The 27,532-nt window shown below is 58.6% G+C and overlaps 1 protein-coding gene across 3 annotated transcripts; it reads left to right on the top strand.

Annotated features, from left to right (window-relative positions):
• Nucleotides 1–256: 256 nt before the first annotated feature.
• Nucleotides 257–27,375, top strand: RANGAP1 (Ran GTPase activating protein 1). Of its 3 annotated transcripts, none has more exons than XM_086403021.1 (16): nucleotides 257–510; nucleotides 2,904–3,053; nucleotides 7,846–7,973; nucleotides 10,715–10,774; nucleotides 13,016–13,195; nucleotides 15,222–15,356; nucleotides 17,356–17,514; nucleotides 18,511–18,624; nucleotides 19,047–19,146; nucleotides 19,227–19,311; nucleotides 20,324–20,501; nucleotides 21,523–21,642; nucleotides 23,113–23,215; nucleotides 24,171–24,259; nucleotides 24,484–24,605; nucleotides 26,400–27,375. In XM_086403021.1, exons 2-16 carry the CDS (start codon nucleotides 2,942–2,944, stop codon nucleotides 26,467–26,469), a joined length of 1,755 nt encoding a protein of 584 aa, XP_086259147.1. In that variant the 5' UTR covers nucleotides 257–510; nucleotides 2,904–2,941; the 3' UTR covers nucleotides 26,470–27,375. The 3 variants fall into 3 exon arrangements, with proteins under 3 accessions (XP_086259147.1, XP_086259146.1, XP_086259148.1); XM_086403020.1 differs by lacking the exon at nucleotides 257–510 and adding an exon at nucleotides 1,845–1,992; XM_086403022.1 differs by lacking the exon at nucleotides 257–510 and adding an exon at nucleotides 2,392–2,566.
• The last annotated feature ends 157 nt before the right edge of the window (nucleotides 27,376–27,532 follow it).

Here is a 27,532-nt window from a genome sequence, read left to right as displayed (position 1 = left end):
TTCAACGCCGCCCAGCGGCCTCCGGGAAAAAGAGCCAGAAGCCGCAAAAGGGAGGGCACAGAGGGACCTAGCGGAGGCGCCCTGGGACGCCGCGCGGGTATTATGGAAATGGTAGTTCGCGGGCGCGACTCTGCGGCGTCCAGCGGCTCCCCGCGCAGGAGAAGCGGACTACCATACCCGACAGGCCGCGCGCGCGCAGGGGTAGGGGAAGCCGGACCAGGCCTCCGACAAATCAAATCGAAGGAAAGAAACTGCCGGCTTTCAAAATCCACCTCCCTCCGCCATCATCCGCCGCCGTGCGGGGAGCAGGTGGTGTCGGAGTTGCGAGCGGCGAGAAGCGCTTGGGCAAAGCTGACGGACGTCTACCGGTGGAGCTGAGCATCGGGAGCCCCGGATCGGAGGCGGCGACCCCGACCTGACCTGACCTGACCCGGACCCTAAATCCGTCCGCGCCCGCCGGACGCACGCGCGCACTCCGATCGCCCCACGCGGCGGCGCAGCCTGTGTACGGTAGGGTCGGGGATCCCTTTCCTTTCCTTGTCACCTGCCTGGGGATACAGGCGGGGGTGGCGCGGCCGTGGAACCGGGCGAGGAAGGTGTGGCGCTTTCTGCATGCCCCCTCCGCTTTCATCCCCTGTGCCCTCGACCGCCGAGCGCCGAGCGGGTGGGAGTTTGGGAAGCCGGGAGGGGCGCTGTCCCTTTTCCCAAGCGGCGAGGCTGAGGCTTAAGAGAGGGCATCAGGCCCACCCGGCTCGCCCAGCCGGCAGCGGCGTCCCCTGTTCGCGTCGGTGTCAATCCGAGGGCGGTGAACGTCCGCCTGGGATCCCGGATGGGACTCCGGTGCGGCCCCGCCTGTCAATCGCGGCCCGAACTCGCACGTCGCTCTCCCGCCGCCGCCTCCCAAGAGGCCCACACCCGCCGAGGACCTGGGCTGGTGCAGCCTCATCCCCGGGGACCCTCGTGAGTCTCTGCCGACGTTGGGCAGGAGCGGTGGATGTGCACGGAGGCAAATGTGCCAGGCTCCTGCTCGGGAGGGAGAGGAGATGTTTGTGTTTACTTCGCTGCTGGCCCTTTGTAGACCTTGGACCAGTCAGTTCATCTCTCTGTGGTCCAGTTGCCTAGACTTTACAGTGAACGGTGTGTGTGTTGCCTAGTCTTTATAGTGGATAGGATGGGGTGTGTGTGTGTGTGCGTACTGGACTTTTCCAGCTGAGAAGTTATGTGTTCCTATTTCGTCTGGACGCCTCACCACCGTTTTTCTAGCCTTAAATTGTCCCAAACTGGAATTACAAGGAGTGGGGTGGTGGCGGTGTCAGGCTGTTTTATGCTCAGTTTCATCCCCTCGTTCATTCTTGAAGCAGCTTTGAGATTCCCTGCCTCACGCAGCAGATAGAGTGATCCTGTCAGAATATAACGTCACATCACAGTTCCTCTTCTGCTAGAAACCCTCCAGTGGCTCCCTTTGTCATTCACAGTAAAAGCTTCGGTTCTTAAAATGGCCTTTGTGACTGGGGCCTCTTGTTAATTCTCTTTATCTCTTACCTCTTTTCTCCTTCTCTCTCTGTGTTCCAGCCCCACTGGCCTCCTTGCACTTCCTCTGACCGCCCCCCCCCCCCGCCCCCCACCGCCTTCCCCCACAAGAGCCTTTGCAAGAATGTTCTTCCCCCAGATATCTGCGTGGGTCAGTCCCCAGTATCCTTCAAGTCTTTGTTTCTTTCTGAATAATACCTTCTCTAAGACTCTTGCGAGTCCCCTTGTATTGGAAGGAGATCAAACCAGTCAATCCTAAAGGAAATCAGTCCTGAATATTCATTGGGAGGGCTGAAGCTGAAGCCCCAGTACTTTGGCCACCTAATGTGAAGAACTGACCCCTTGGAAAAGACCCCGATGCTGGGAAATATTGAAGGCAGGAGAAGGGGACGACAGAGGACAAGATGGTTGGATGGCATCACCAACTCAATGGACATGAGTTTGAGCAAGCTGCAGGAGATGGTAAAGAACAGGGAACCCTGGTGTGCTGCAGTCCATGGGGTTGCAAACAGTTGGACATGACTAAGCAACTGAACAACAACCACCACTCTATTTTAGATTAAATCCATTCCCCCCTCCCAAGAAAAAAGGAAAACAGCAAAGCTTCTTACCCCTTTTCCTGTTTGTTTTTTTTCTTATCACTGTCTGAGACACTAAATAACCTTGTTCTTCCTGATCACCCATTCCTCTTTGGGTAAATGTAGTGATCCTTTCTGCCAATCTGCTGAACTATAAGCTAGAAGCTCCTTTTTTTCAGCAACTCTGTCCTCAGTCTATTGTGATGGTGGCTGTTGTGATGTAGAGACCTCTGGTCGCCTAGGAACCCCTGAGGTCTGGCCGCCATGGGCTGCCCAGTCTCCTGGCCAAGGTTGAAACGAGCTGTGCAGTGGGCTGTGCCCTGTGCCCCACCCCCAGAGTCATGCCAACGAGGGCAGTGGGGCATTCTTTGGGATGGATAACCTGGATCCCATAGCCATCTGTGTCCTGTTTGAGGAATGGGACCCTCAAACAGAAAGCACCCAACATGATCAGGCAGGTGTGTGCTCTGGGGAGACTCTTCATAGCCGTCAGACTGGGACTCGACTGCCATTCCCTGGGGACCCAGTGGTCAACTTACATGGCTCTGCTTGGTACCCCGCCTGGGGCAGTTGGGCAGAGGAGGGCTTGTAGTTAGACGGTAACTCTACAGAGGTTGAAACCTTTGCCTTTTTAGAACTCTTCCTTGCTCAGTGTTTTTATTTCTCCCAGTGGTTTAGTGCTTGGGATTTCCTTATCCTGGGAGGTGGGCTCAGGCAGCTGAAATGGTCCTACCCGGCCCTCCTCAACCTGGAGATGCCCAGAGATCCTCTCTTAATGCACTTTGACCTCCTCAGTCTGCAGATTTCCAGAGGAGCCCACCAACACAGCCACCATGGCCTCTGAAGATATTGCCAAGCTAGCAGAGACGCTCGCCAAGACCCAGGTGGCCGGGGGACAGCTGAGTTTCAAGGGCAAGAGCCTCAAACTCAACACTGCGGACGATGGTGAGTACCCGTGTGGAATGGCCCTGGAGGGACAGGGAGCACTTGTCAGGCCCGGTTAGCTTCATGATCACACTTGTCCTAGCCCAGTGAGGCTTAAAGATGTTTTGTCCGTGAGCACATTGTGGGCATCCCTGCCGGTGGCTTCAGGCCGGCAGGTGGGAAACGCCTCTTTGGGGGAATGGTTGGCAGCGCAGGACCACAGTGAGCTGCAGTCCCAGGATCCGGCCCTGATTTCTTACTTCAGATCCACCCCCGAGTTCACCGCACAATCCAGAGTTGGTCTGGGGACAGTCGTTGCCCTTCCGAGAGCGGGAAGGTTCCGAGCACTGCACCCCTGAGAGCAGTAAGGCTGCATGAAAAGGACAGTCCAGGGGTTTCCCTGGCGGTCTAGTGGTTAAGACTTTGCACTTCTACTGCAGGGACCATAGGTTCAATCCCTGGTCAGGGAACTAAGATCCCACATGCTGTGCAGCGCAGGCCAAAAAAAAAAAAGAGACTTGGGGCCCTCTTGGGAGTCTAGTCCACATAGTGAACGCCCCTGGGGAGGGATGGATGTGCTTGTCTGTGAACAGGCATTAGGCCTGGACAGAACTAGAAGCAGAATACAGACCCTGTCTTTGCTTCTGTGGCCAGAGTATGGCTGGCACGCATCCACCCCGAATCCCAGGCATCTGGAAATGAAGGTGCCCGCATCGGGCCTCTTGAGGTTCCAGCCCAACCAGAGAAACTGGTCTGGACTTGCCCGGTTGTCCTAGTGTACAGGCAGACTGGCTCCCATCCTCCAGGCCAGAGACCGCTTGAGTCCTTGCACATTCCTAACGTCTCTGTAGGGCCTTAATCTTTAGAGTTCCTTCCTGTGCTTTGTCACTTTTGATCCTTGCATCATCCCTGGGAAAGGGAGGTAAACATGTTGCCATTTGATAAATAAGGAGTAAAGGACTCGGGAGTCTTCAGTAACTTACTCAAGGTGGTGTAGCCCTGAATAGCAGAGCCAGGATTCCATCGGAGGTCCAGCTGAGTCCCTGGTCTGGTGCGTCTCAGTGTACATTCAGCCCAGCTCAGTAAACGTGAATTTGCTATTAAATGCTGGTTGTTAACACTGAGTCACGTAGTCTTCAGTGCTGTACAAAGAGTGTCTCCGTTTATCCCCCCCGAAAAGGTCTGGAGGTAGGTTTCACCCCATTTTGCAAATTGGGAAGTTGAGGCCTAGGGAGGTGATAGGACTTTCCTAAGGCCCAGCTCTAAGCAGTGGAGCTGGGAAGAAAATTCAGGTTTGTCAGCTCCTAAAATAGATGCACGTAACCACTTCATTGGCTCAGGCTGGACGTGCCACCTCCTGCTTTGGCGGTCACCAGGGATGGGCAGCTTAGAGCCCGGTCCTCTGAGGAGCTCCTGACCTGGAGTAGGAATGAGGTCCTCAGACAGCCAACAGGAGAGAGATGAAACACAGTCTCAGAGACATGGAAGAGCTCTGGGAAGTGAGGTTGGGGAAGGGATCAGATGTTTTCCACTTAGGGAGAGGCTGGGAGCCTGGTGGGCTGCAGTCCCTGGGGTCACAGAGAGTCGGATGTGGCTGGGCGACTTCACTTTCACTTTTCACTTTCATGCATTGGAGAAGGAAATGGCAACCCACTCCAGTGTTCTTGCCTGGAGAATCCCAGGGACAGCGGAGCCTGGTGGGCTGCCGTCTGTGGGGTCGCACAGAGTTGGACATGACTGAGGCGACTTAGGAGGAGGAGGAGGAGGAGGGCTCCAGAAGTTCCTGAGGATGAGCAGATATTTGAAGGAGAGTGGGCACCGCAGGCAGGAGAACCATGTGATTTGGCCCAGGAGCTGGGACACACAGGGTGGGCTTGAGAGAAAAGAAGTCAGAATCCCAGAAGGAGCCCTGGGCAGAGGCCCTTGAGTGCTGTATCAAGGGGCCTGGTGGCCTGATCGTGAGCCCAGAAAGGGCCTCTGTCTTGGCTGGGAGTGAGCAGGTGAGGTCCAAGGAAGGCCATGAGGCCATTGATTAGAACTAGGCCCCAAAAATTGGAAAACAAAACAAAGAACTAGGTCCTTTTCTCTGCTCACTGAGTCATGTAAGGACCAAAGTAAGGCCTTGCTACCTTAGGTAGCAGAGCCCCTGGGACTTGTTTCTTTGTGAGGCAGTCGAGGCTGAAAGGAGAACCCCCTTCCACACAGCCTGGTGACGGTTGGTGGTTAGTCAGGGCCAGCTGGGGCCCATCCCTGGCCTGTTTTTAAGTTCTGTGTAAAGTAACTCTGGATTGCCAGTCAAGCGAGAGGCGACCCGGCTGTGACCCCCACCCTCTCCCGTCCCTGCTCTTTCCATTTGGGTGCTCTTCCTTGCACGCTCACTCTGACTCCCTGGCTAAGCTCGTGGCAAGCACAGGACTTTCCGGTCTCTGTACCTGTGTCACATACACGGCTTCCCCTGGGGCCCTGGCATCTCGCCTCGCTTCTAAGGACGGTGTAAACATTCCCATGAGCAGCCATCTTCCCTCCTGGTGAGCCGGCCGTTCCCTGGATGTTAGGGGGACGCCCTGTTGGAGCAGGTCTTCCAAAGGCTGAGAGGCCACGCCAGCCCTGCCCCTAAGTGCCAGCTGCAGAAGCGACCTGGACACCTGGCGCTGTGGAGTTGCAGCTCCAAAGGGGGAGAGGGGTTTGGGGGTTTCTCTGCCAGGGCCCCCCTGTGTGAAGTCTGTGGTTGTGCACAGAAGCAAGACTTTGGGGAGCAGCACATACGTTCATTTTGGGAAAACCTGTCTGAAGCTCAGCGTTGCCATTTCCCCTGAACTTCTGGGCAGAGTGGCTTCATTCTCTGAAGCCTCAGCGTACCTTCCTAGGAAATGGGAGGCTCGTGCCTGTCTAGTCTTTCTTGTCATAAAATGCATGCTGGTCACTACTCTAGCTGTGTGACCTTCGCAGGCACTTCCTTACCTCAGGTCACTTAACAAGACCAGGCTTGTCAGTAACAACCTTAGGAAACGTGGTAGCAGTGAGCAGAGGCGAAGTGAGATGAGGAAAGGCCCTTTCTTCGCAAACGGATGACCCAGCGAGGAAGCCGGTATTAATGAAGTCTCTGTGTGATAATCAAGTAACCGTTCAGGGACCTCCCTGGCGGTCCAGTGGATAAGACTCCACACAGTCCATCCCAGCTAAGACCCAGCATACTGCACAACAGGGCCGAAAGAAAAATGGACCTGGTTGGAGGTAGCAAGGTTTCTGAGGAGGTGCTACTGTTGGCGGGGGTGGGGAAGAGGAGGGAGACCCCCAGCTCTCCTGCAGCTCTGACAGCTTCTCAGGGAGCCCCTTAGAGGCTGCAGGTCACGAGCTTTCTCTTTTAAAACTGTTTGCTTGGCTGCACCGGGTCTTCGTTGTAGCTGTAGCCTGTGGGATCTAGTTCCCCGACCAGGGATTGAACCCAGGCCCCCTGCATTGGGAGTTTCTTAACCACTGGACCACCAGGGAAGTCCTAGCATATCACAGACTTTCTGACGACCCTTCTGTGGTTGTCGTAGCCTAGAAGGTCATGTTCCGCTCTTCTCTCTCACGTTCCTCTCCATCTCTTCCCCACCATGTTACCCCGATCCATCCTGTGCCAGCCAGACTAGATTTGTCTTTCATGTAACCTGCATGGTTTTTTTCAGATTGTAAAATTAATACATGCTCATTGTAGCATACAGAAGCATTGAAAGAAGGGGGAAAAATTATCTTCATTATAACACAGCCCAGGGATGTAACTGCTGTTAATTTTGATGCTTTTTTTTTTCAAGTTTTGTGTTTTTTTCCCAAAACACATAGTTGAGTTCCTCTTTTTTTTTTTTTCTAAGTAATTGGGATCATAATTACAGATACTTAAAAAGCTGCTTTCTAACCAGACACATTGAGAGTATATTGAACAGATGCTGGGAAAACACAGATTGAGCCAGAATCCCACCACCTGGAGATAACCGCTTTAACGTCTGGTTTCTAAAACTTGGTGGGGGGGGGGGGGGATGTGTGTGTGTAAGAATTCATACAATGTTTTCACTTATCACTGTAAGATGATTATTTTCCAAGTCAGGTAAACAGCTCTGTTGCCATTCGTAGTGACGTCAGTGTGACTGCTTATATCACGCGCCCCAGTGAGTTACCCTGCCCTCTGTTGATTGGCATTTAGAGTGTATGGGATTTTTCATCACAATAAAGCAGCACACTAATGCGCACGCCAGCCCGAGTCACCTCGCCCTGGATGCGTGTGTGCCTTCTCCCTACCCTGCCGGTGTTCGCCCCTTCTTGGCAGGTTCTACCCACACCACCCACAAGGTGCCCCGAGCACCTTCTTCACCCACACCAGCCGATTCCTCTTTTCCCTTGGTTCCCAAGCCTTGTTTTAACACTCATTACAGAGAAATTGTAACTCAGATGGTAAAGAATCTGCCTACAATGCAGGAGACCTGGGTTCGATCCCTGTGTCGGGAAGATCCTCTGGAGAAGGGAATGGCTACCCACTCCAGTATTCTTGCCTGGAGAATCCCACGGACAGAGGAGCCTGGCGGGCCACAGTCCATGGGGTCTCAAAGAGTCGGACACGACTGAGCGACTAACTACTAACGACTACAGAGGAATTGTCCGCATAGCCACGTCCCCTACTATACCGTGAGCCTGTCTGAGTCCCTTGGTGAGCCTGGGCCTGGCACCCAGGAGGTGCACTGTAGCCCTCGTGAGGGACGAGGTGGTTGCTGGGCCTCAGCTCCTGCATCTGTGGCCCATGAAGTCTAAGAATGTGATTTTTTTGGTCCCCGGGCAGCCAAAGATGTGATTAAGGAGATTGAAGACTTTGACGGCTTAGAGGCCCTGCGCCTGGAGGGCAACACGGTGGGCGTGGAGGCAGCCAGAGTCATCGCCAAGGCCTTGGAGAAGAAGCCGGAGCTGAAGGTGAGGTCGGGGGCGAGCAGGCCCAGCCTGGTTGGGGACAGGCCTCCGCTCACATACCACCCCCCCGGCAGGTGCCTGTGTCCAGTCCCTCCTGGGCCCTGGGGGTGGTCACCTCGGACAGCCCCCTTGCTCCAGGCTTCCTGGAGCACAGCGCCAGCTGGGGCCCCTCTGCCTGTGTGATGTGTCTGCTCGAGCCCGGCGGTCACAGACCCGGAGAAGGTGTCAGGAGGATAAGAGGTTTACCGGGTCACGTGAGAAAGGGAAAGAGGAAGGAGCAGAGCTGGAGAGAGCCTGCAGCTCATGTCACAGATCTGGGAGCCATTCTGACAGGTGCTCAGCCCAGCCTGGGCAAAGACTCCTGAGCAAAGGCTGCCCCTCGGAGGAGGCGCGTTTGGGGCAGAAATGGCCACACCTCAGCTCAGGTGCTGGTGGTTGGAAGGAAGGCTGCTCAGTGGGGGCCTTCTACCTGCCCTTCTCACAGCCTAATGGCTGGTCCTTTCTTGAAGGTTAGACGCAAACAGTGCCCTTCCTCAGCCAACCCAGAGATTCTTCCGTTTTGGTGTTTCTCAGAGCGAGTTCCTCTGAATGCTGGTCCTTCATGCTCTGTGAGAGACGTGCCGTCATAAAGCTGTGTCTCCATCTTGTGAGTCAAGGGAACTGAGGCCTCAGGGCGGCTGAGTCAGCCTCCTCAGATCCTGCTGCTGGTCAGAGCCTGAGCTGTGCTCACATTTCCAAGTCCAGCACGTGTTCGTGGCCCTCAGGGCTTTCTCAAAGGGAAGGCAGACGAGGCCAGGGCCGTGAGAGGAAGCGGAGGGCCCCGAGCTGGTCAATGGTGTGGCCTCTGATGTTTGTGTCCTCAAGAGGATCACGGTCAGGTTAACAGACAGCCAAGGCAGGGCTGCTTCTGCTCTCCTGCCCAGGGCCTGTCCTTTGCCTGCGCATGAACTGGAACATTTTTCTGTGAAGGAACTCTGCTCTCCCGGGTGATCCCTGAAGGACAGGAACAGAGGAGACGTGCCTGCAGCTGAGCGTAGGAATCCAAGGGCCTGGGTTGGAGCCCCAGTGCCGCCACCTCATTGGCTGCACTGCCTGGCCTTACATGGCGTCTGGGCTCCTTGATGGAGCCCTGGCAGAGGAGTTTTTCCTCCCTGGGTGGTTGCCATGGTGACCACAGGCAGGCTGGAGTGAGAGTGCTTGAGCTGTGGGAGTAGGGCCTGTTTCGCATCCCCCTGTGCAGGCCCAGGGCCTTGAGTCGCCTCACCGCAGAGTCTCAAGCTTGCCTCTCTGCAGGAAGGAGCTGGGGGTGTTGGAGCAGCAGCCGGGGCAGAGGTGCCTGTGACACCGGTGCCCTGGGCACAGCGCTGAGGCGAGATAAGATGGTAGTTCCACTCCTGTAGCACCTCACACGTTAGGTCTTGCCAGGTGAGCAAAGTGTGACCCAGGCTTGGAGCCCAGACAGCACCCCAGCCTCTCAACTGCTATACTACCCACATGGATATGAGCGAGGCCTAAAGCCTGTTTCAGAGATAAGATGCTGGGGGTCAGAGTCAGGGAGTGGCAGGCCTGGGTCAGCTGAGCCAGGAATAGAAGGCAGCCGCGTGCCCTGAAGCCCCACGCTGACCTCAGCCCATCAGAGCTAGGTTGGGGAAGCTTCTGGATGAGAACACTGTCCGTAGGGAGGCGCTTAGGCTGGAGCTGCCGGTTCTGACCCCACACACCTACATACAGGTGTATCTCCCCAAGCCAACTTGTGTAGGATGTCCGCAGGGGTGTTAGTGATTTGCTTTATTGGAGGATGTGAGAGTTTTGCCAACACCAGCTTCTCTAGTACTTAATGTTGGGTCTAGTTCATACGTGTTGAGGCCTGGGTTTCAGGGAAGAGTTGCTTCTCCTGTGTCCATTTTTCCGAGGGTTGGCCAGGAAAGGCCAGAGCTGTCAGAGGTGATATTTTAAGTGGACACAGACCTAGCGTTAGAGGTAGGGCTGTGTGCTGGGAGCCTCAACTCTGCTCCCCAGCATGGTATGTGACCCAGCTACGTGGCCACTGCTTTTGTGATATTTAACTGGCATGGCCTTTAAATCAGCTCACTTGGAAGTAATTTAAAAGCAAACGCGATCTCTTTTCTAGCTGGAAAAATCACATCCCTTACTATAAAGGAAATCAGAGTGTTATTAAATTCTAGTTCGAGGTCACTGTCATCTAAAGGGTCTGAACCTGAAGCCTTCTCTCCCTTTGTTAAAAAGGCAGATGAGCTGGAAGTGGGGGCGTGGGTGAGACTCACCAACCCCAAACCAAACCTGTCTTCTGGAGGTGGTAAGGAGGGTTGAAAAGAGAGTAACTTCTTCACTGCTGGGTTCTATGTTGTCTCGTTTCCTTTCCTCCACTCTCCAAGATCATGTCCCGTGTTGCTATGGCCCACACCATGGGGGAAAATTGGACTGGGAAGGAGCACTGGGCCAGGAGTCTGGTGTCCTGGTCCTGGTCCTTCCGCTGCCTTGCCGGGGGGCCTGGGGCCAGTCCCCTCCTTCCCTCTCAGCCTGATTATTTTTTTCTCTGAGAACCAGAGGGTTGGACAGATGGAGGGTTTTCCTGACACTGCTGCTGATACTCACGGTCCTTTCCTCTGGGGCCTCCAGGTCCTGTCAGCGTCCATCACAGCTGGTCCCAGGTCCATGGGGGTGAGGGGCTGTCTGAAGGCCATCTCGAAGGGTTTCGGCTAACTCTCTTCTTCCTTCCAAAGCGATGCCACTGGAGCGACATGTTCACGGGGAGGCTGCGGTCGGAGATCCCTCCCGCCCTGGTGAGTAAAGGCGACCTCTGCTTGCGCCCCGGGCCGCAGGGACCCCTTTAGCACCTCCCAGGACTTTCCCTCACAGCCTCCTCTTTGTGGAGGCTGAGAGTGCCCTGGGGGTGGCCGAGATTCTGCCATGGCAGCCAGGCAAGCGCGGTCGCTGTCTGTGTCCTGACAAGCAGGTGGCAGCACACGCGGTGATGGGGAGCCAGGAGTGAGGACTCAAGGTCCCTGGGAGACTGGGCGGCCCAGTGACAGGAAGCGCAGCAGAGACCTGAGCTCAGAGATTTCGCCCACAGGCAGCGTGGGTCTCCTCCCCAGATGATTATCCCCTCATCCCAGCCCCTCCTTCTGTGTCCTGAGGTCCCTCTCGACTTGACTCTGCACACAGGCTGCCCAGTCTTCCTCCGGCCCCTCCCTTTCTCCAATACCACTCTTTCTGCTTTGGTTCTCATCATGGGTGGCTTCTCTCTGCCTGTTTTCCCTTTCCCCATTCCTGGGCTCAGCTTGGCTTGGGTGGAGCTCCCAGCCTGTGTGCATGTGTGGGAGGCACGGAGGGTCACAGGACCCAGTGTGGCTTGCCTGGGGCTCAAGGGGAGGGGGCGGGGCTGGCAGCCTCCCAGCGAGGCCTCCCAGCGAGGCTGGGCAAGCTTCCGGTCAGTCTGGTCTGTGTTGTGCTGGTGCTATCTTCCCAGGCCTCCGATCAGCCAGCACCGGCCCTCCTGAGATGCCGGCACTAGCCTCATCTCTAAAGCACCTCTGTCCAATAGACAGTTAAGGGTCATCCAGGATGGGACAGCTGTCCCCATGGGGACACTGGAGAGCGGGCTCCCTGGGTGGAAGGTTGATGGAGCCCTGGCAGAGTTGCTCAAGCTGGATACAAGTCTCCAAGGGTGGACAGGAACCAGGGGCGGCTAGGATTCAGAGCACAGGTTAAGTGAATTGACGTGAGTGTATACAAAAGGCTTTTGAGTTAGAAAAGTTGAAGGAGACTGACTGACGAGATCCTGGCTGGGCGCCTCTGCGCTGTTGTCTTACCTACATTTTAGCCTCTAATCTTCTGCAGAAGTTCTGCAGAAGGCGTGATCTCCATACTAAACTTACGGTTAGAGCACGTCTCAGAAACAGGAATACAAATTTGGGGTCCAGGAATGGCGTGAAGTGCAGGGATGGTGGAGTGGTGTAGAGGGAGAGCTTGAGCCTCTGACCGCTTAAGGGCTGAGATTTGTTGCAGCCCTATCACTGGGGCTGGGCTTTCTTCAGCAGGCGGGGGAGCCAGAGAATGGCCCTTCGTTGTCGATCTGGGGTTGGAGGCCGTGGAAACTGCCTCAGCTGCCCTGTCCATCACCGGATCAAGGGCAGTGTCTTCCCTACGCCTCCCACCTTGAAACCCTGCCCCCTCCATGCCCAGCCCTGGCAGAGCCGCCTTGCCCCACCCACTTGTCCTGGGGAACTTCGGTATCCCAGCCTGGCAGGTTCCCGGGAGAGCTCAGCACCTTCTGGCCACATCTGGTCCTGGGCTGAGGTGGGAAATGGGGCACCCACATTGGGTGCTCAGTCACCGCTGGAAACCCTGGGGCATCGGTGGTCCTTCCTCCCCTCCCTGGCCAGTGAACCCATCTCTGCAGGTCCCCTCCTCTCTCTGTGAGAACCCTGACGAGACTCAGTTTCCCCTCCACCACCTCTCATCACACTGGCCCCCGCAGCCTCTTCTGTTGCCTGGATCCCTGTCTCACACCTCCAGCCTCCCTCTGCCTGTCTGTCTGCCCTCCCCAAGTCTGGGGCTGTGTCTTCTGTACACCTCACGCGCCTCCAAGCCCACTGCGCTCAGGCCCAAGTTCACAGTTCTTGGCCTGGCGCCTGCCTGAGTTGACCCCCGCCTCTCCTGGAGGCTTGTCCCCAGACACACAGCTTGCCGCTTCGTGCTGTGTCCCTCTGCTAGTGGGTTTACTTCTGGCTGGAACCTCCTCGTATTCCATGATTGGCTGCTGCTCATCCAGACTGAGCTCAGATGTGGCCTCCTGCAGGATGCTTTCCCGGATGACCGTACTAAGCCCCAGGCTACAGCTGAATTAAGAGTCCTCTGCAGGGTTTTCAGTCCAATGTAACATGGTCAGCTCTGTACTGAGACAGTCTGTGTCTCTGCCGGGTCCCCACCTGCCAGATGCCCCCCGAGGGCAGGAAGGGCCTGGCACAGAAGTAGCACCTGGTCCCTGTCTGTGAAACTGACGCGAGCTCCTCTGTGCCCAGATCTCTCTCGGGGAGGGACTCATCACGGCCGGGGCCCAGCTGGTAGAGCTGGACCTGAGTGACAACGCCTTCGGGCCTGATGGCGTGCGAGGCTTCGAGGCCCTGCTCAAGAGCTCCGCCTGCTTCACACTGCACGAACTCAAGCTCAACAACTGTGGCATGGGCATCGGTGGTGGCAAGGTGGGTGTGGCCACTCCCTCCCCCACATCCCTGTGTCTTCCGCCTTCCTCCCTGCCCGGTCCCCTGGTACATCTGCATCCGCCTGGAGTATGTGCCCTTGGCCACCCACCGTCTGGGATGGTTCGCCTCTTGTTTTTCTCTTCAAAGGACAAAGGCCTCAAAGGCAGCAGCCTATGGCCAGTGGGGACAGGAGATGGATCTGGGAGGGTGGAGTTGCCAAGCAACCATCCTCAGTTCTGTGTTGCCTTAGCAACCCACAGGCAGTATTGCAGACGTGCTCCAACCTGCTGGCTCTGTAGAGCACAGGGTTTGGGCATCACCAGACCCGCTGTGCCCTCGGAACAGCTGCCAGAGCCATGTGAGGGCTGGCATGTGCAGTGGCGGAGGGAGCCCACAGCAAGGGGCCACTCGGGGAGGCCTGGGCGCAGCTCACCTTTGTCCCTGGTCAGACCCTTGCCCAGGGTGCCTCCTCTGTCCTGCCAGCAACCAGGCTGGTCAGGGCAGAAGGGCCAGGGAGGCCAGCCTTGATTATTCTCTTCTTGGCCCGTTCTGGCTGTTTCTGGCCTAGCTTCTAGAAAGGCCAAGCGCCAGTCTGCATTCCCATTCTCCTTCCCTCACCGTCTGACCAAAACGAGCAGGGGGCCCGGACATAGGAACTGACAGCAAACAGGGACGTCTTCTCTTTGAAGACGTGTCACCTTAATTCTCCCCCCTTACTGAGAGGTGGGTAACACTGTCCCTGCCTTTTCAGATAACGGCACTTGAGCTTAGAGCTCTTGGGTCGAGCGCCTCAGATGATGTAGCTAGCGTGGGCCGGATGTGGGATTTGAACCAGCATCCCCGTGGCCGCTCAGAGCAGCAGGAGGCACCTGTGTGTGCTCGAGGCGGCCTAGGCTGAGGAGCCACAGTGGCCTGCCCTGCACATGGCCTGTCACCTCCTGCCCCGTGGGAGGGCGGGCAGCTCACGCTGGGCCGTCTCAGCCTGCAGGCCTCCGGTCTAGGGGCAGTAAGCTGTGTGTTAAGACAACAGTGTTTGCCTCAGCGCAGGACACCAGTCCAGCCCCACCCGGAGTAGAGCTGCCTCTGCAGATCCCTCAGGCTGGCCTGCAGCAGAAGTCGGTGGGCTCTGCCCTGAACACACGCCCGACCCCCGCTGGCGGTGTCCCGGGTCCTGTATGTGCCCCGGAGTAGAGCTGTGTGCAGCCACACTGAGCCGGCTCCCTCGTTGCAGAGCAAGGCTAATGCCTTCTGTCTCCCGGGCTGGTTTTGAGGTTGAATGAGGTGTGAAAGCACCTTGGCTGGGAGCGCTCAAGGCCTGGCAGGTGTGTGTAAGTGTCTGCTGCCGCACTGCCCAGGACCCGTTTACATCCTCTATACTGCCGTCTCTCCACTTCAACCCACCAGCCGACTAGTGTTTGTGACCTCTTGCTCTGTTGGTGTCACTAGATAGAGGCCACCTCCTGGCACCACCCCAGGGTCAGGGCAAACCACGTTTTAGGTTTTTACCCCCAGCAGGTGAGCCCCCGCTGTATGGCTGGTCAGAGCCTGGGCGGGTGTCAGATGGGTCATGGTGGGGGGAGCCCTGCCCTCCTTGGCCAGCTCCCCTGAGGCCTTGCGGAGCGTGGAGGAGATGCCAGAAGGTTCAGGTTCTGTTCAGGGTGTGCCGCTTGCATGGTGTCTGCAGGAAAGTTTCTGTCGCTTTCTGAGCCCAAGTTTCTTCAGCCAGAGTGTGGGAGTCGCGATGGTGCCCACCTGACAGAGGGTCCTGACGCTAAAGTGGGCTGACCATGAAGCCCCTTGCCCACGTCACTCGGTGTTGTTATCTCCCTCTCCCCGTCCCTACCATGAGGCTAAGCCCCACAGGCTGACGGGATAGGTGGACACAGAGGTGGATGTCACAGCCCATGTTCCTGCAAAGTGCTGGGCCCAGCTGAGGTGCTTGCTGCTGAGCAGTTCCTCGTCCCGTATCCACCCGGGCCGTGGCTGGTACAGCACTTTGAAGACCAGGGCCTCCTGCCTCCCCCAGATCCTGGCAGCAGCTCTGACCGAGTGTCATCGGAAGTCCAGTGCCCAAGGCAAGCCACTGGCACTGAAGGTCTTCGTGGCGGGCAGAAACCGTCTGGAGAATGACGGAGCCACCGCCTTGGCAGAAGCTTTCGGGGTGAGTGGTTTCTGCCCTCCCTGCCCTGGGGCAGGCTGAACATGGCCGGCAGACGCAAGAACTTGGCGAAGAGACCTCGGGTGGCTCGCCTCCCCCTCCGAGGCTGCTAGCTCATCTTCTCGGGACAGGATCCCCATCACTCGAGTCGGAAAGGTGGCGTGATCCGCCTTCTGGGGTGAATCGTCAGTGCTATTTGTGACCTGCCAGGCTGGGAAACGAGCGGCAGTGCCAGAGCAGCGTGAGTGCTGACCCCGGCCTGTGGGGTCACAGTCCCTGGCTCCAGTGAGAAGGGCGCTGGGATGGAGCCCATGAAACTTGCCCATGAGCCAGGGAGGAGGGTGGGAGCAGCAGCTGGAGGGGGTGCTCTCAGGTGTCCTTCAGGGCAGGGCGTCTAAGTCAGGTCCGTGGACTTCCCAGGTGGCTCAGTGGTAAAGAGTCTGCCTACTAATGCAGGAGACACAGGAGACTGGGTTCGATCCCTGAGTCAGGAAGATCCCCTCGAGTAGGAAATGGCAACCCGCGCCAATATTCTTGCCTGGAAAATCCCACGGACGGAGGAGCTTGGTGGGCTACGATCCATGGCTTTGCATAGAGTTGGACATGACTGAGCATGCACGCTGTGGGATCCCACTGGTCTGTGAATAGAGTTCAGGAAGGCTTTGAATGTGGTCAGGGGGATAGTGCATGATTGTTTCACTACCAGAGCTAATAAAATGCAGCATTTACCTTCCATGGTGAATGTGGACAGTAAACTTCAGCTTTAGAAATTCTTGTGGCATTGTTACCAGGAGAAATCACAGGTATTTTCATGTCAAATGATAGCCATTGTGGATAGACAGAAGTATTTGTTTCTCATACATTAAAGTTAATGGTTCTCCAAGGTCTTATTATCCGTTGGCTTAAGAGGTATATGTATGAGTACAGCAAACATTTAGGCAGTTTTCTAAACATTTTGATACTTGTCTTGCAGTTGAATTGATTTGTTATTCTGTATAATTTAGCTTAAAATTTAAAAACATCCAGAGGGGGAGCCCTAGGGCTTTACCAGGTTGCCTGATGGCACAGAAAATATTAAGAGCCCTGACTTGGAATGTGCCTCAGTTGGGCTGCCTGTGTTCATTTGTGAATCCCCATGCTGTGCTGGGCGCCCAGAGATGACAAGGTGCCTGGGTACAGAATTAGGCCAGGCCTGTCCTCAGTCCCTCCAGGGTGGTGATGGAGACTGGGACGTGGGCCTCTCCTTGAGATCTTGGGGGCTGTTAGGATGCAGACAGGAAGGTGGCTTTGACACTTTAGAAGGATGAACACCATGAGAGGGGAAGGATGAGGCGCCCTGGGGGCAGAGAGGAAGAGTGTTGGGTTGTGCTGGGGGGGTTGGGGTAGGGCAATCCAGGAAGTCTTCCTGTGGGAGGAGGCATCCAAAATGAGAGCTATTAAACACATTAGGAGTCAGCCTGTCAAGAAAATGCCAGAAAAAGGAGGAGACAGAGTGTTCCAGGCAGAGAAAAGGAGGTGAGGGAAGGCTGGAGTGAGGGGGTTCGCTAGGTTCAGGAAGCCTTCTCACCCCAAGAAAAGGATGCAGAAGATGGGCTGCCACTCATACTGTGTAAATAAGGCAGCAGCACCCTCATAAAGAAAGGCCACGCGGTGCTGCATTATACAGAGCAGGGCCTGGGCTGACTGCAGGCCAAAGCCCAGGGTCCCTGCAGTGCAGAGGTGCCAGACAGAGACACCAGTGCTCAGAGCTGTGTGGCCCTGGGCAAGTTACTTAGCCCCTCTGATCTCAGTCATCTGTCTGGTGATGGTCCTGATCCCAGGTAGGTCTCCCTCGTGAGACGAGAAGATCAGGTGTGGTTGTGCCCTGAAGCATGCTTTGCCCTCTGTTCATGGACAAGCCCCTCCCACACCTGGTTGGTGGTACTGCCCTCCTGCCCGCAGGGTGTCCCCTGGCCCCGCCCCCGACCTCGGGGCCCACTGCTCTCACTCCTGCCCCCCACAGATCATCGGGACTCTGGAGGAGGTCCACATGCCCCAGAATGGGATCAACCACCCCGGCGTCACTGCCCTGGCCCAAGCCTTCGCCATCAACCCCCTGCTGCGGGTCATCAACCTGAACGACAACACGTTCACCGAGAAGGGCGCCGTGGCCATGGCCAAGGTGAGAGGGGCACAGCAGGGCCCGAGTGGGCCACGGAAACCAGGACTGGTGGTTGTCTTTGCTGTGGACCCGTCGGCAGGTGGCTGCTCTCCCCCCGGCCCACCCACCTGGTGTGTATCCCGTGGCTTCAGCCACGTGCACGTGTCCCGAACGGGGCATCTGTCACCAGGGGGCCTGGGCCCTGGGGGCAGCTCTGCGTGTCCGCGCTGCCCCATCCTGAGCGACCTCCATGCAGCCGCAGCTGTCGGTGCTGGTTTTGTTCTCAGAGGCCACGTAGAGGCTGCTCCAGCCTGTTGGCCTCATCGATTCTTTCCTCAGCTGTTTATTGAGCCCCCGTCTAGTGCCCAGCGCTGTACCGAGTGCAGGCCACACAGAGCTGAGTCTGGGACTCTGCCTTCAAGGAGCCCCGAGGGCGAGGAGGGGAGGAAGGAGCCAGTCCACTGCGAGCACAGTGGCTGCTGGGCGTCGGGGCTGCTGGGTGGGAGACGCTGCTGCTCCCATCAACCTCAGAGGCCTGCACGACCCCACAGGAGTCTGGCAGGCCTGCTGTGGGGTCTTAGAGACTTGAGCAAGCGTTGGGGAGCACACAGGGAGTTCCAGCCAGACGCAGGGCAGGCTTCCTGAAAGAGGCCACCTTGTGGCCAAGTTCTCCAGGACAAGTGAACTTTGTGTGGACAGGGAGGGCAGGAGGGGTGTTCGGGAAAAGGGGTCAGCAGCCCGTGGGCAGGCCAGAGACGGGAGTGACCCTTACTCCATTGGTCCTGGTGTGACCAGGCCGGGGGTCAAGGTGTGTCTGAGGGCTGGGGGATGGAGGGGGCCTTGCTGACTCCTTGAGACCTCCCATGAGTAATAGGGAGCCCTGGAAGGGGCTTAGCCAGAGGCTGGGAGGCCTTCCGGGGGCAACAGGAAGAGCTGATGAGGCAACTGGACCGGGCACAGGGCGGTGTGACGCTGGCTCAAGGAGGGCCTCATCCTGTCCCCCACCTCCTCCTGCAGACGCTGAAGACCTTACGGCAGGTGGAGGTGATCAACTTCGGGGACTGCCTGGTGCGCTCCAAGGGCGCCATCGCCATCGCAGACGCCATCCACGGGGGCCTGCCGAAGCTGAAGGTGCTGGCCGACCCCCTACCTCCTCCCTCCGGGGTCCAGGCTCCCCCGCTCTCAGGGTGACAGCGTGCGGGGAGCAGGGTTCAGGCCTGTCAAGGCAGGTGGGCCTGGGTTCACAGCCCGGCCTTTCCACCTCCTTCTCCCCGAGTGACTCTGCAAGTCTCTTCACCCCTCCGAGCTAGGGTTTCTGACTTTTCAAAGAGAAGAGTGACTCGGGTCGTTGCAGTTTAGTGGGAGTTGTTGGGTGAATAGTATTCCTTTTGTCGTGGCGGTGTGTCTACGCCGGACAGAGTCTGCCTCAAACCCTCACCTGGGGAAGCGGAGGCTCCTGACCCCTTTGTCTCCTGGTCACCCCGTGTCTCCTGGTCCCCCTGTCTTCTGGCTCCTGTGTCTGCCTGCCTCCACCCCTTCCCGTTATCTTTTAGGAGCTGAATTTGTCATTTGGTGAGATCAAGAGAGAGGCTGCTCTGTCCGTCGCTGAGGCCGTGGCAGACAAGACGGAACTGGAGAAACTGGACCTCAATGGTAGGAGGCGGGTGGCCTCGGCCCCGGCCTGCCCAGTGGGCCCCACCCTGTGCTGACCTCCGGCCCCTCCCCGCGAGCAGGCAACATGCTGGGAGAAGAAGGCTGTGAGCAGCTGCAGGAAGTGCTGGAAGGCTTCAACATGGCCGCGGTGCTGGCGTCCCTCAGGTGGGGGGTCTGGGGCCCCGGATTCTTCGTTCCTCCCTTTATTCATTCAGAAAACATGGGTGGAGTCCCTGTGGTGTGCCGGGCACCGTGCTGGGCATTAGGGGATTGACAGCGAGACAGTCAAGGTTTCTGACTCCTGAGACCTTGTTGCCGTGGGCGAGGGATCAAGGAATAAGACAATGATAATCAAGTGATGGCGTGTAAATATCACAGGGACATAGAGGGGGCTGAGAGCAGTCACCCTATAGAGCAGGAGGGTCGGGGAAGCCTCCCAAGGGACGCGCTTCGATCTGAGGTGACGCTATGCGGGGCAGCAGTGATGTGGGGTGCAGTGGCCATGGGATGGGCCCGGGCTGTTCCTGAGACCAGTCTTGGAGGTCGACTGGAAAAGGCAGAAGTTGATGCAGGAGCGAGGGTCTTCCGGGTTTGAGGGGCAGGGGGCTGCCTCCTCCGTCTGGATGGGAGCTGGCTCATCCATCAGCACCCGTCTCTGCCTGCCTCTCTGACCTCTAGATGGGTGTCATTTCTGTGTCAGGCCCTCCATCGTGTCCCATCAGGGCCAGGCCCCGTGCTGCTGCAGGACCTAGGCCAGGAAGGGCTCGAGGGGCCCCCCAGTCCGGGGGAAGTGGAACAGGCTTCATCAGAGGCAGGGCGGCCCCCTCACTCCCCCTTGACCGTAGTTTCCCGTGGTCAGCAAGACGTGGGTGGCACCGTCCTGGGCGTCTCAGCCTGGGCAGTGTTCCCGCCCAGCCCTGGGCCCCAGCTATGACAGAATTCTTCCTTTCCTCCTTCTCCCCCGTGGGACTGCGGGTTCTTTGGGACAGGGACAAGATGCAGTGCAGGCGTCCCTGTGGGACGGGCCTCCAGGCGACTCCCAGGTCCCCAGTCCGGGACAGCTGCTCCTCGGCCCTCCCTGCCCGGCTCCTGCCTGGCTGGGGGTCTGTGGGTTCTCGAGGCCAATGTGGGCCACCGGACAGGGAGGGGTCTGCTTCAGCCAGACCTTCCTCCGCAGTGATGACGAGGGTGAGGATGACGAGGATGAGGACGAGGAGGAGGAGGAGGAGGAGGAGGAAGGAGAAGAGGAGGAGGAGGAGGATGAAGAGGAGGAGGAGGAAGAGGAGCCACAGCAGGAAGAGCAGGGCGAGGAGTCGAGCACACCTTCAAGGAAGGGCCAGGGCCCGAACAGTGGGGTGAGTCCTGCAGGTCAGAGCCCCGCCCCGGGTCCTGGGGTCCTGAGACCGCTCCCCCGGGAGGGGGGGGTGGGGGTGTCTTGGTCCCAGGACTGCAGACTCGTTCTGCCTGCGCGCTTCCACATGGAAAAGAGGAAATCACCCCAGTGCGGCTGCATTTGTCTTACTTAACCCCAGGACAGATGTGTCTGCTCATTTATAAGTTATCCACACGCACAGTGCTGCTGCGCCACGTGCAGTAGACTGCTGAACAGCACGGGTGTGCCCTGCACGAGCCCACTTCTGTGTGGGTGTCTGCAGTGACTGAACTGCAGCGCGGCTCCGTGATCTGTGGTTGGTTGAATCTGTGGGTGTAGAACCTCAGACACAGAGGGCAACTGTAAAGTCATACCTGGGTTTTCAGTTGTGCGGGAGGCATATAAGTGTTTCTAAAAGAGTAGGGTAAAAAACAGGCAAAAATGGAAATTCACTTTCCTCCCCATCTTGGTGACCCCTAGGGATGGTCCCCATTCTGGAGACAGTGGCCGGGTCGTGACCCAGCTTGGATACTTGGTGTTCCTTTCCCGGCCGGGAGGCATGTCTGTTCCCTCAGGTTCCCAAGTAAAGCTTCTGGGGGACTTCGGGTTGGGCACAGAGGGCCAGGCTGTGTTGAATGTGGCTAATGGTCCAGTGTGATGGCCGGGCGCCTCTGGTGCCCACCGGCAGTGGTCATCCCAGCTAAGACACCGGCTCCTGGTGGGGCCCCTTGAGCCTTGGAGTCATTTCTGCAGTATCCCATGTCATCCCGAGGATCCCCTTGGCCGCACCAGGCTCTTGGAGTCTGAAGGAAGTGATTGCCCACACCCTAGAGGCTCCTACGCGAAGAGCTGACCAGAGGCAGCCTCTGCAGGCCCCTCACCCTTGGGGAATTTGGGGAAATTCTGGACTCTGAGCCTTGAGTGGCCTGAGTGAGGGGCGTCCTTCTGGGCAAGGAGTCTGGACATGGACCTCTCCAGAGCCACCTGTGCCGCCTGTCCCCCAGGAACCAGCTCCTGTCCTGTCCTCCCCGCCTCCCGCAGACGTCTCCACCTTCCTGGCCTTCCCCTCCCCGGAGAAGCTGCTGCGCCTCGGGCCCAAGAGTTCCATGCTGATAGCCCAGCAGGTAACAGTACCACTGACGCCAGCCCCACTCGGGCCTCGGCTGCTGGAGCTGCCGGAGCAGAGGTTCCGGCACAGCTTGGGGTTGGGCGGGGGCGGGGCTGCCAAGCGTCATAGCTAATGCACACTCGTGTAATGAGTGTGACAAGTGCTGGCACAGGTCTGCGCACACTGTGGACACAACTTGGGCTGCGAGGAAGGGTAGGCCTGGGGCGTCTCAGTGATAACTGGGGTTGGGGAATTTTCACAGGATTGTCACGGGAGCACACGGTTATTAGGCTTCCCTCTGCACGTCCTGCAGGACCGGCTTCTAGACGGCTCTCCTGCCCCTGTGAAGGTCCCAGGCCCCCAAGCAGGCCCCAGGCTGCTCACTTGTGACTCGTTCTTGCCGAGGTGATTACCGAGCACCCTGAGCTCAACAGCGCCCAGTGCCTGTCTGCCCCCACTGCTCTGAGCACTTGGACGTGATTTTACTCAACCTTCTTGGCACCTCGGAACGTAGGCCCTTCTACTGTCATTTGGCAGATAAGAAAGCTGAGGCTGCGCGTTTGTTTTTACACGAACGGAAGGTGTGAGGCAGCCATGGCGAGCGAGTCTCTTGATGCCGTGGTTGCGCCGTGTTTGCTCGCTCGGTGTCTCTGTCACATTTTGGTATTTCTCACAGTGCTTCACACCGTCCACTGACAAAAGATCACGACTTTCTGAAGGCTCAGATAACAGCATGTTCTAGTAAGAACGTGTTTTTGAGTTAATATACGTGTTTTTTTGGACATGATGCTACTGCACACTTCATAGACGCACACACAGGGTGACCCAAAGTTCACGTGGTTGGCTTCACTGTGGCATCTGCCTTATTGCTGTGGTCTGGAGCCAAGCCCACAGTGTCTGCGAGGTGCGTCTAGAAGAAATAAAAGGGGCCACTCGCAGAGTTGGCTTGGTATTTTGGCTTTTTATTTCCCTCTTATGTTGTTCTGTGATCTCTTTTTTTTTTCTTGTTATCTGATTTCCCCCATGGTAAATGAGATTATATGATGCAGACCTTCGTGTGGCCACCCTTTCACTGAACACCATTCATTGTTTTCTGTGTCAGTACAGCTCTCATCACGCCCTTTATGTCAGTGAGCAGAGGTAGCACTTAAACCATCCACACTTTCCGTGGATTCCCAACATTTCGCTTTTCCTCTGTTGTCGGTTAAGCTGAGGCAGGTTTCCTCCATGTGAACGTCATTTGCGTGCTGGATTATTTCATCGGGTTAGGCTGCAAGAGGGGGTCCCTGGAGACAGTGGTTTTTAGTGTGTACACTCTCCGTGGGTGCTGCACACCTGTGGCGGCCGGGCCCCTGCCGGCTCTGGGGGGACAGCGTGTCCCTGCCCAGCAAAGGCCCATGTCCTGCCAAGGCCTCCTCTAGCCACAGGCAGGGGCCCACGTCTGCCAAGGCCCCTGGTGACCAGCCGTCGTCTCCTGTGTCCTCAGACTGACACGTCTGACCCGGAGAAGGTGGTCTCCGCCTTCCTGAAGGTGTCCTCCGTGTTCAAGGATGAAGCCTCGGTGCGGACGGCTGTGCAGGACGCTGTAGGTGCGTGCGGGGGGTGGCCCAGACAGCTCCGGCCTCTTCGCTGCCCTGGGCTCGGCTCAGAGCGCTGCCCTCCCATCTGTTCTTCGTCGGGTGCTCGCCTCTCTGTTTTTTGCAGATGGGGAGCCTGAGGCCCTTCCCAAAGCCATACAGTTCTATACGGTGAGAACTCGGGCCAGGTGGTGCCCTCTGCAGGAAGGTCAGACCTCTCTGAGGAGGGGTGATGAGAGTTGAACCCTGTCCCCGCCTCCAAGCCGCTGCACACACTGTCCCCTCCACCCGCAGGTCCCCAGGCCTTCCCCAGGCTTCCGAGGGTCTCTGGTCCTGTTGGGACCCTCTCTCGCCACCCCATCCTCTCAGTTCCTCTCCTCACAGCACTTCTCACCTTCCACCTTGCCAGTGTTTGGGCCAGGCAGGGAGGGGAGGACAGGCTGGAAGCGATTGGAGAAGTGGGTGACGCTTGGTGGGCTGGTGGAGGGGAGGCTGGGAGGGGCGGGAAGGGCCAGGCGGGGTCTCTGTGTCTGTTCCCTGAGGGCCCAGCCCCGCCCCTCCTGGGGCATTTGTGGGGACAGGTTGCCTGAATTCTGTTTACCAGAATAGCCTCACACAGGAGCAGGAGCTCGTGGGGTCCCTGCATGGCTTTGGCCACACCTCCTCCCGTTCCCCCATCCATTCCCCAACCCCCCACCTCCAGAGACCAGCTGAAACCGCCCCAGGGTGACCTGCCTCACCTCACGTCTGCCCACGCCCGTTCCACCTGAGGCCAGGCCAGGCCCAGGCGTCCCTGTAGGGGCGGGAGGGGGGTTGAGCCCTTCCCCTGGTGCTGGCTGGCCCCGCCGTCTGGCTGCCGTGGCCACATCCACCCCACGTCCACCTCCTGACGAGACAGGAGACAGGGCCAGCCTGTGTGCCCAGGGGCCACATGACCTGAGTCCTCTCGACTGCTTCTGCCTTGTAGATGCTTTGATGAAGAAGGCCTTCAGCTCGTCCGCCTTCAACTCCAACGCCTTCCTCACCCGGCTGCTCATCCACATGGGGCTGCTCAAGGTGCGCCAAAAGGAGCGTGGCCCAGGTGGGGGGGTACACCCCAACATCCGGCACCTCGAGTCCTGCTGGGGCCGCTCGCCCACCGTCCCCAGGCCTGGGTCTGCTTAAGCAGGCTTTGCCTTTGTGATGGGATGTGGGATTCAGCTTGACCTCGGCCGTGGGGTGCTCTCAGCAGGGGCTGCGTCGGTGCTCACCCAGCCTTCTGCTGTGTGTCTGTCTCGCAGAGTGAAGACAAGATCAAGGCCGTTGCCAACCTGTACGGCCCCCTGATGGCGCTGACCCACGTGGTGCAGCAGGACTACTTCCCCAAGGCCCTTGCCCCCCTGCTGCTAGCGTTCATGACCAAGTGAGTGTCCGCCCGCCGGCCACGCGGCCAGTGTCCATGTCCCCAGCCTGGCCACGCAGGCTTCCCCAGCTCTCGGCATCTGTGTTTGAGTCTCACCAGGCCTGGACAGCTGAGGACACGGCTCGGGCACAGTATCTTCCCTGAGAGTGGGGACACGGTAGTGGCCCTGTCTTGCAGACAAGGCAGTGAACACCGGGTCAGAGGGGGTCTGCCCACGTCTTGCTGCCGACCGGGGCTCCATGCCTGGCAGCATCCCAGGAGCAGTTTGTGTCTGTTCCCTCAGCAGCCTAGGCCAAGGGGGCCTTGTCCTGGAGGGTCCTGGGCCTGGTAGGGTGCTGGCCACAGTCAAGGAACAAGGAGCCTCCTAACCTCAAGGCCCAGCTGGGGTGGGGTGGGGTAGGGTGGGGTGGGAGGCCCGTCCCTGCCCTCACTGAGGCCCCGTGTGGCCCCCAGCCGAGCCCCTGCCTTCCCCAGGCCTCAGTCTCCCCTTCTGCCAAACTGAGGGGTGGGTGAGGCTGTCTCCGAGGCTCTGACCACCATACTTCTGGTGAAGCCAGGACCATGGGGGAACATGGGAGGGTCCAAGGAGAAAGAAGGGGCCCCCACCTTGGGGGACACGTGACATCGCTGGGCCCCCGGGCATCAGTCAGGGCGCTTAGAGCTTGTGAGGGAGTATGTGGGGGTGGCCTGCATAGAGGAGGGTGAGGACCACCCACTGGCCGCGAGGACCCAGCTGGCCTCTGCCACTTGGCATCTCAGGTGCCTCCTTGGTCTGGCCTGACTCCCTCGCTGTGTCTGCCTGCCCCTGCCACCACACACCACCCCTCCACCCCCTGCCCCAGCCCAGGCATCCCCTTGTGCTGCAGCTGCTCCTCTGCCAAAGCCCAGGGCAAGTCCAAGCCCTGGGCATGGTCTCATGAGGACTGCAGCCCGGCCTCCCCCGCCAGCCGAGGTGCGCGCTTCCCTGCACCTGTTCCCGCTGCAGGAGCCATTGCCACAGGCTGTCCAGAGTGTCCCCAGCTGCCATCCCCGGCTGCCCGTGTCCTTCCAGCCCTTGGTTGGGACTGTCGCCTCTGTTCTCCTGTCGTCCCTGTCTGGCCCTTGGGCTGGGCATGGACCCCCAAACCCCTAGAAGACACCCTCGCCTGCTGGTCAGTGACAGACTGCCTCCTCCCGGCTTGTTGCCGGCCCTCCAGTGCAGGCCTCAACGTATCCACATCAGAGGAGGGGGGCTTGGGCCTGATAGGCGACCGTGAGGGTCACGTGTGCTCCCTTCCCTCAGCTCCAGCCCAGGGCTCTAGGGTCCAGGCCCAGCCTGCACCAGGCAAGGCGTCCGTGGCTTTCGGTCCTGGCTGCTCGCCAGGTTCCCTGTCCCCCTGAGCACCTCGCCAGTTTCTTTCTCGGCAGTGGAACTAACCATCTAACGATCTGGTTACCTGTGGCTCTCAGGGGCCCAGCTGGGACTCCCACGGTCCAGTCGCTCACAGGGACCAGTGGCTCAGGAAGGCTCCCTGGCCCTGTGCCCGCTGGAGAAGCCTGGGAGAGCCTGTCTGGCGGAGCGGAGGCCAGGTTCCCAGCCCGGTGCCAGCTCGGGGCCATGTGGCCTCAGGTGCCTCCCCAACCCCAACCTGCAAAGGCAGGAGCTGACGTCCCCCTTGCAGAGTCGTCGTGAAAATTAGAAAACCCGAGTGTGGTGTGTATTCTGGGTAGCATCACAGCTGGGAAGCTGGCACCGCACAGCCAGAGCTTCCTGGGTCCAGCGGGGCCCGCCCACTGACCCTTCTCTCCCCACAGGCCCAACGGCGCCCTGGAATCCTGCTCCTTTGCCCGCCACAATCTACTGCAGACGCTGTACAAGGTCTAGATGCCAAGCTGGCCTCTGCCCATCCCTCGCCTGGACCATGACTTGGGAAGGGACTCAGCTGAAGGACTCTGGCCGGCGGCAGGGACGGGCTTTGTCTCGCGTGTCGTCTCCCGAGTGTGTGTGTTGGTGTGGCGTACGTGCAGGCGTGTGCTTCTGGTCGGGGTTTGAGTTTTTCATGTCTCCTTGCCGGACTTGCCCTGGTCCCGCTGGAGCGGAGCTGATGGCCCCCAGGCGCCAGGGCTGCAGGCTGCTGTGCCATTAAAGCTGCCGCTGTCTGAGGACGCTCTGCTCTCTGCGCAGGCGCCAGGCCCCGGCGGCCATCCCCCTGCCTGCCTTCCTTGCCCCCGCTGCGGGCGGCACCAGGCCTGGGGCACTGCTGGCCGGATGTGTCCTGTCCTGCCTGGGGCTGCTTGCTCAGGGCTGCTCTGCTTCTTGTCGCCAGGGCTGGCTCCTCCGGCCACCCCTGCCCCTACCATCCACCCCGCTCTGTGCGGCCGCTCAGCCTGAGGGGCCAGGACCACTCTGGTTGGGGCCATGGGGTGGGGGTGGCAGAGGGCAAGACTGGGTGTGGGTGTCCGCCCACACCGCGTGGGCAGGAAGGGAAGCGGGGGGCAGACGCAAGGGTCTGGGAGCTGCATTTGCCTGGACAGCTCTGGCTCCGCACCCCGTGTGGGCCGCTAAGGTGTCTGGGTGTGGCCTGGGAGCCCTGGCAGAGAGGTGGAGGGTCTGGGCAGGCCCACAGCTGTTCTCCAGCGGTGTGGGCAGGGACAGGGCCTGCTGGGGCCGGGGCAAGGTGGGGGCTGGGCTGGGCTGGAGGAGCCCTGCGACACTCCGTGCTTTCCCCATGTGCTCTGTGTGTGTCTGGGCTGTGCCCGGGGCTTCACAAATAAAGTGTGGCAGCAGTGACCACTGAGAAACATTTCCCCTAAAGCAGCTATTCTCAGGCCTTGGTTCCTGGGGTCCTGCCTCACGGGGCCACGGTGATGCGCCCCCCAACCCCTGCCACATCTAGGTCTGTAAGGGGCAGTCCGCCTTGCCCAAGAGCTCCCAGGCCAGTCTGTAT

This window comes from Bos grunniens, chromosome 5 (genome assembly GCF_055505025.1).
Source record: "Bos grunniens cultivar Pamir isolate PY7600 chromosome 5, Bosgru_T2T1.0, whole genome shotgun sequence".
Lineage (NCBI taxonomy): Eukaryota > Metazoa > Chordata > Mammalia > Artiodactyla > Bovidae > Bos > Bos grunniens.
The sequence above is the reverse complement of the archived record's forward strand: the minus strand, read 5'-3'. Positions and strand labels throughout refer to the sequence as shown.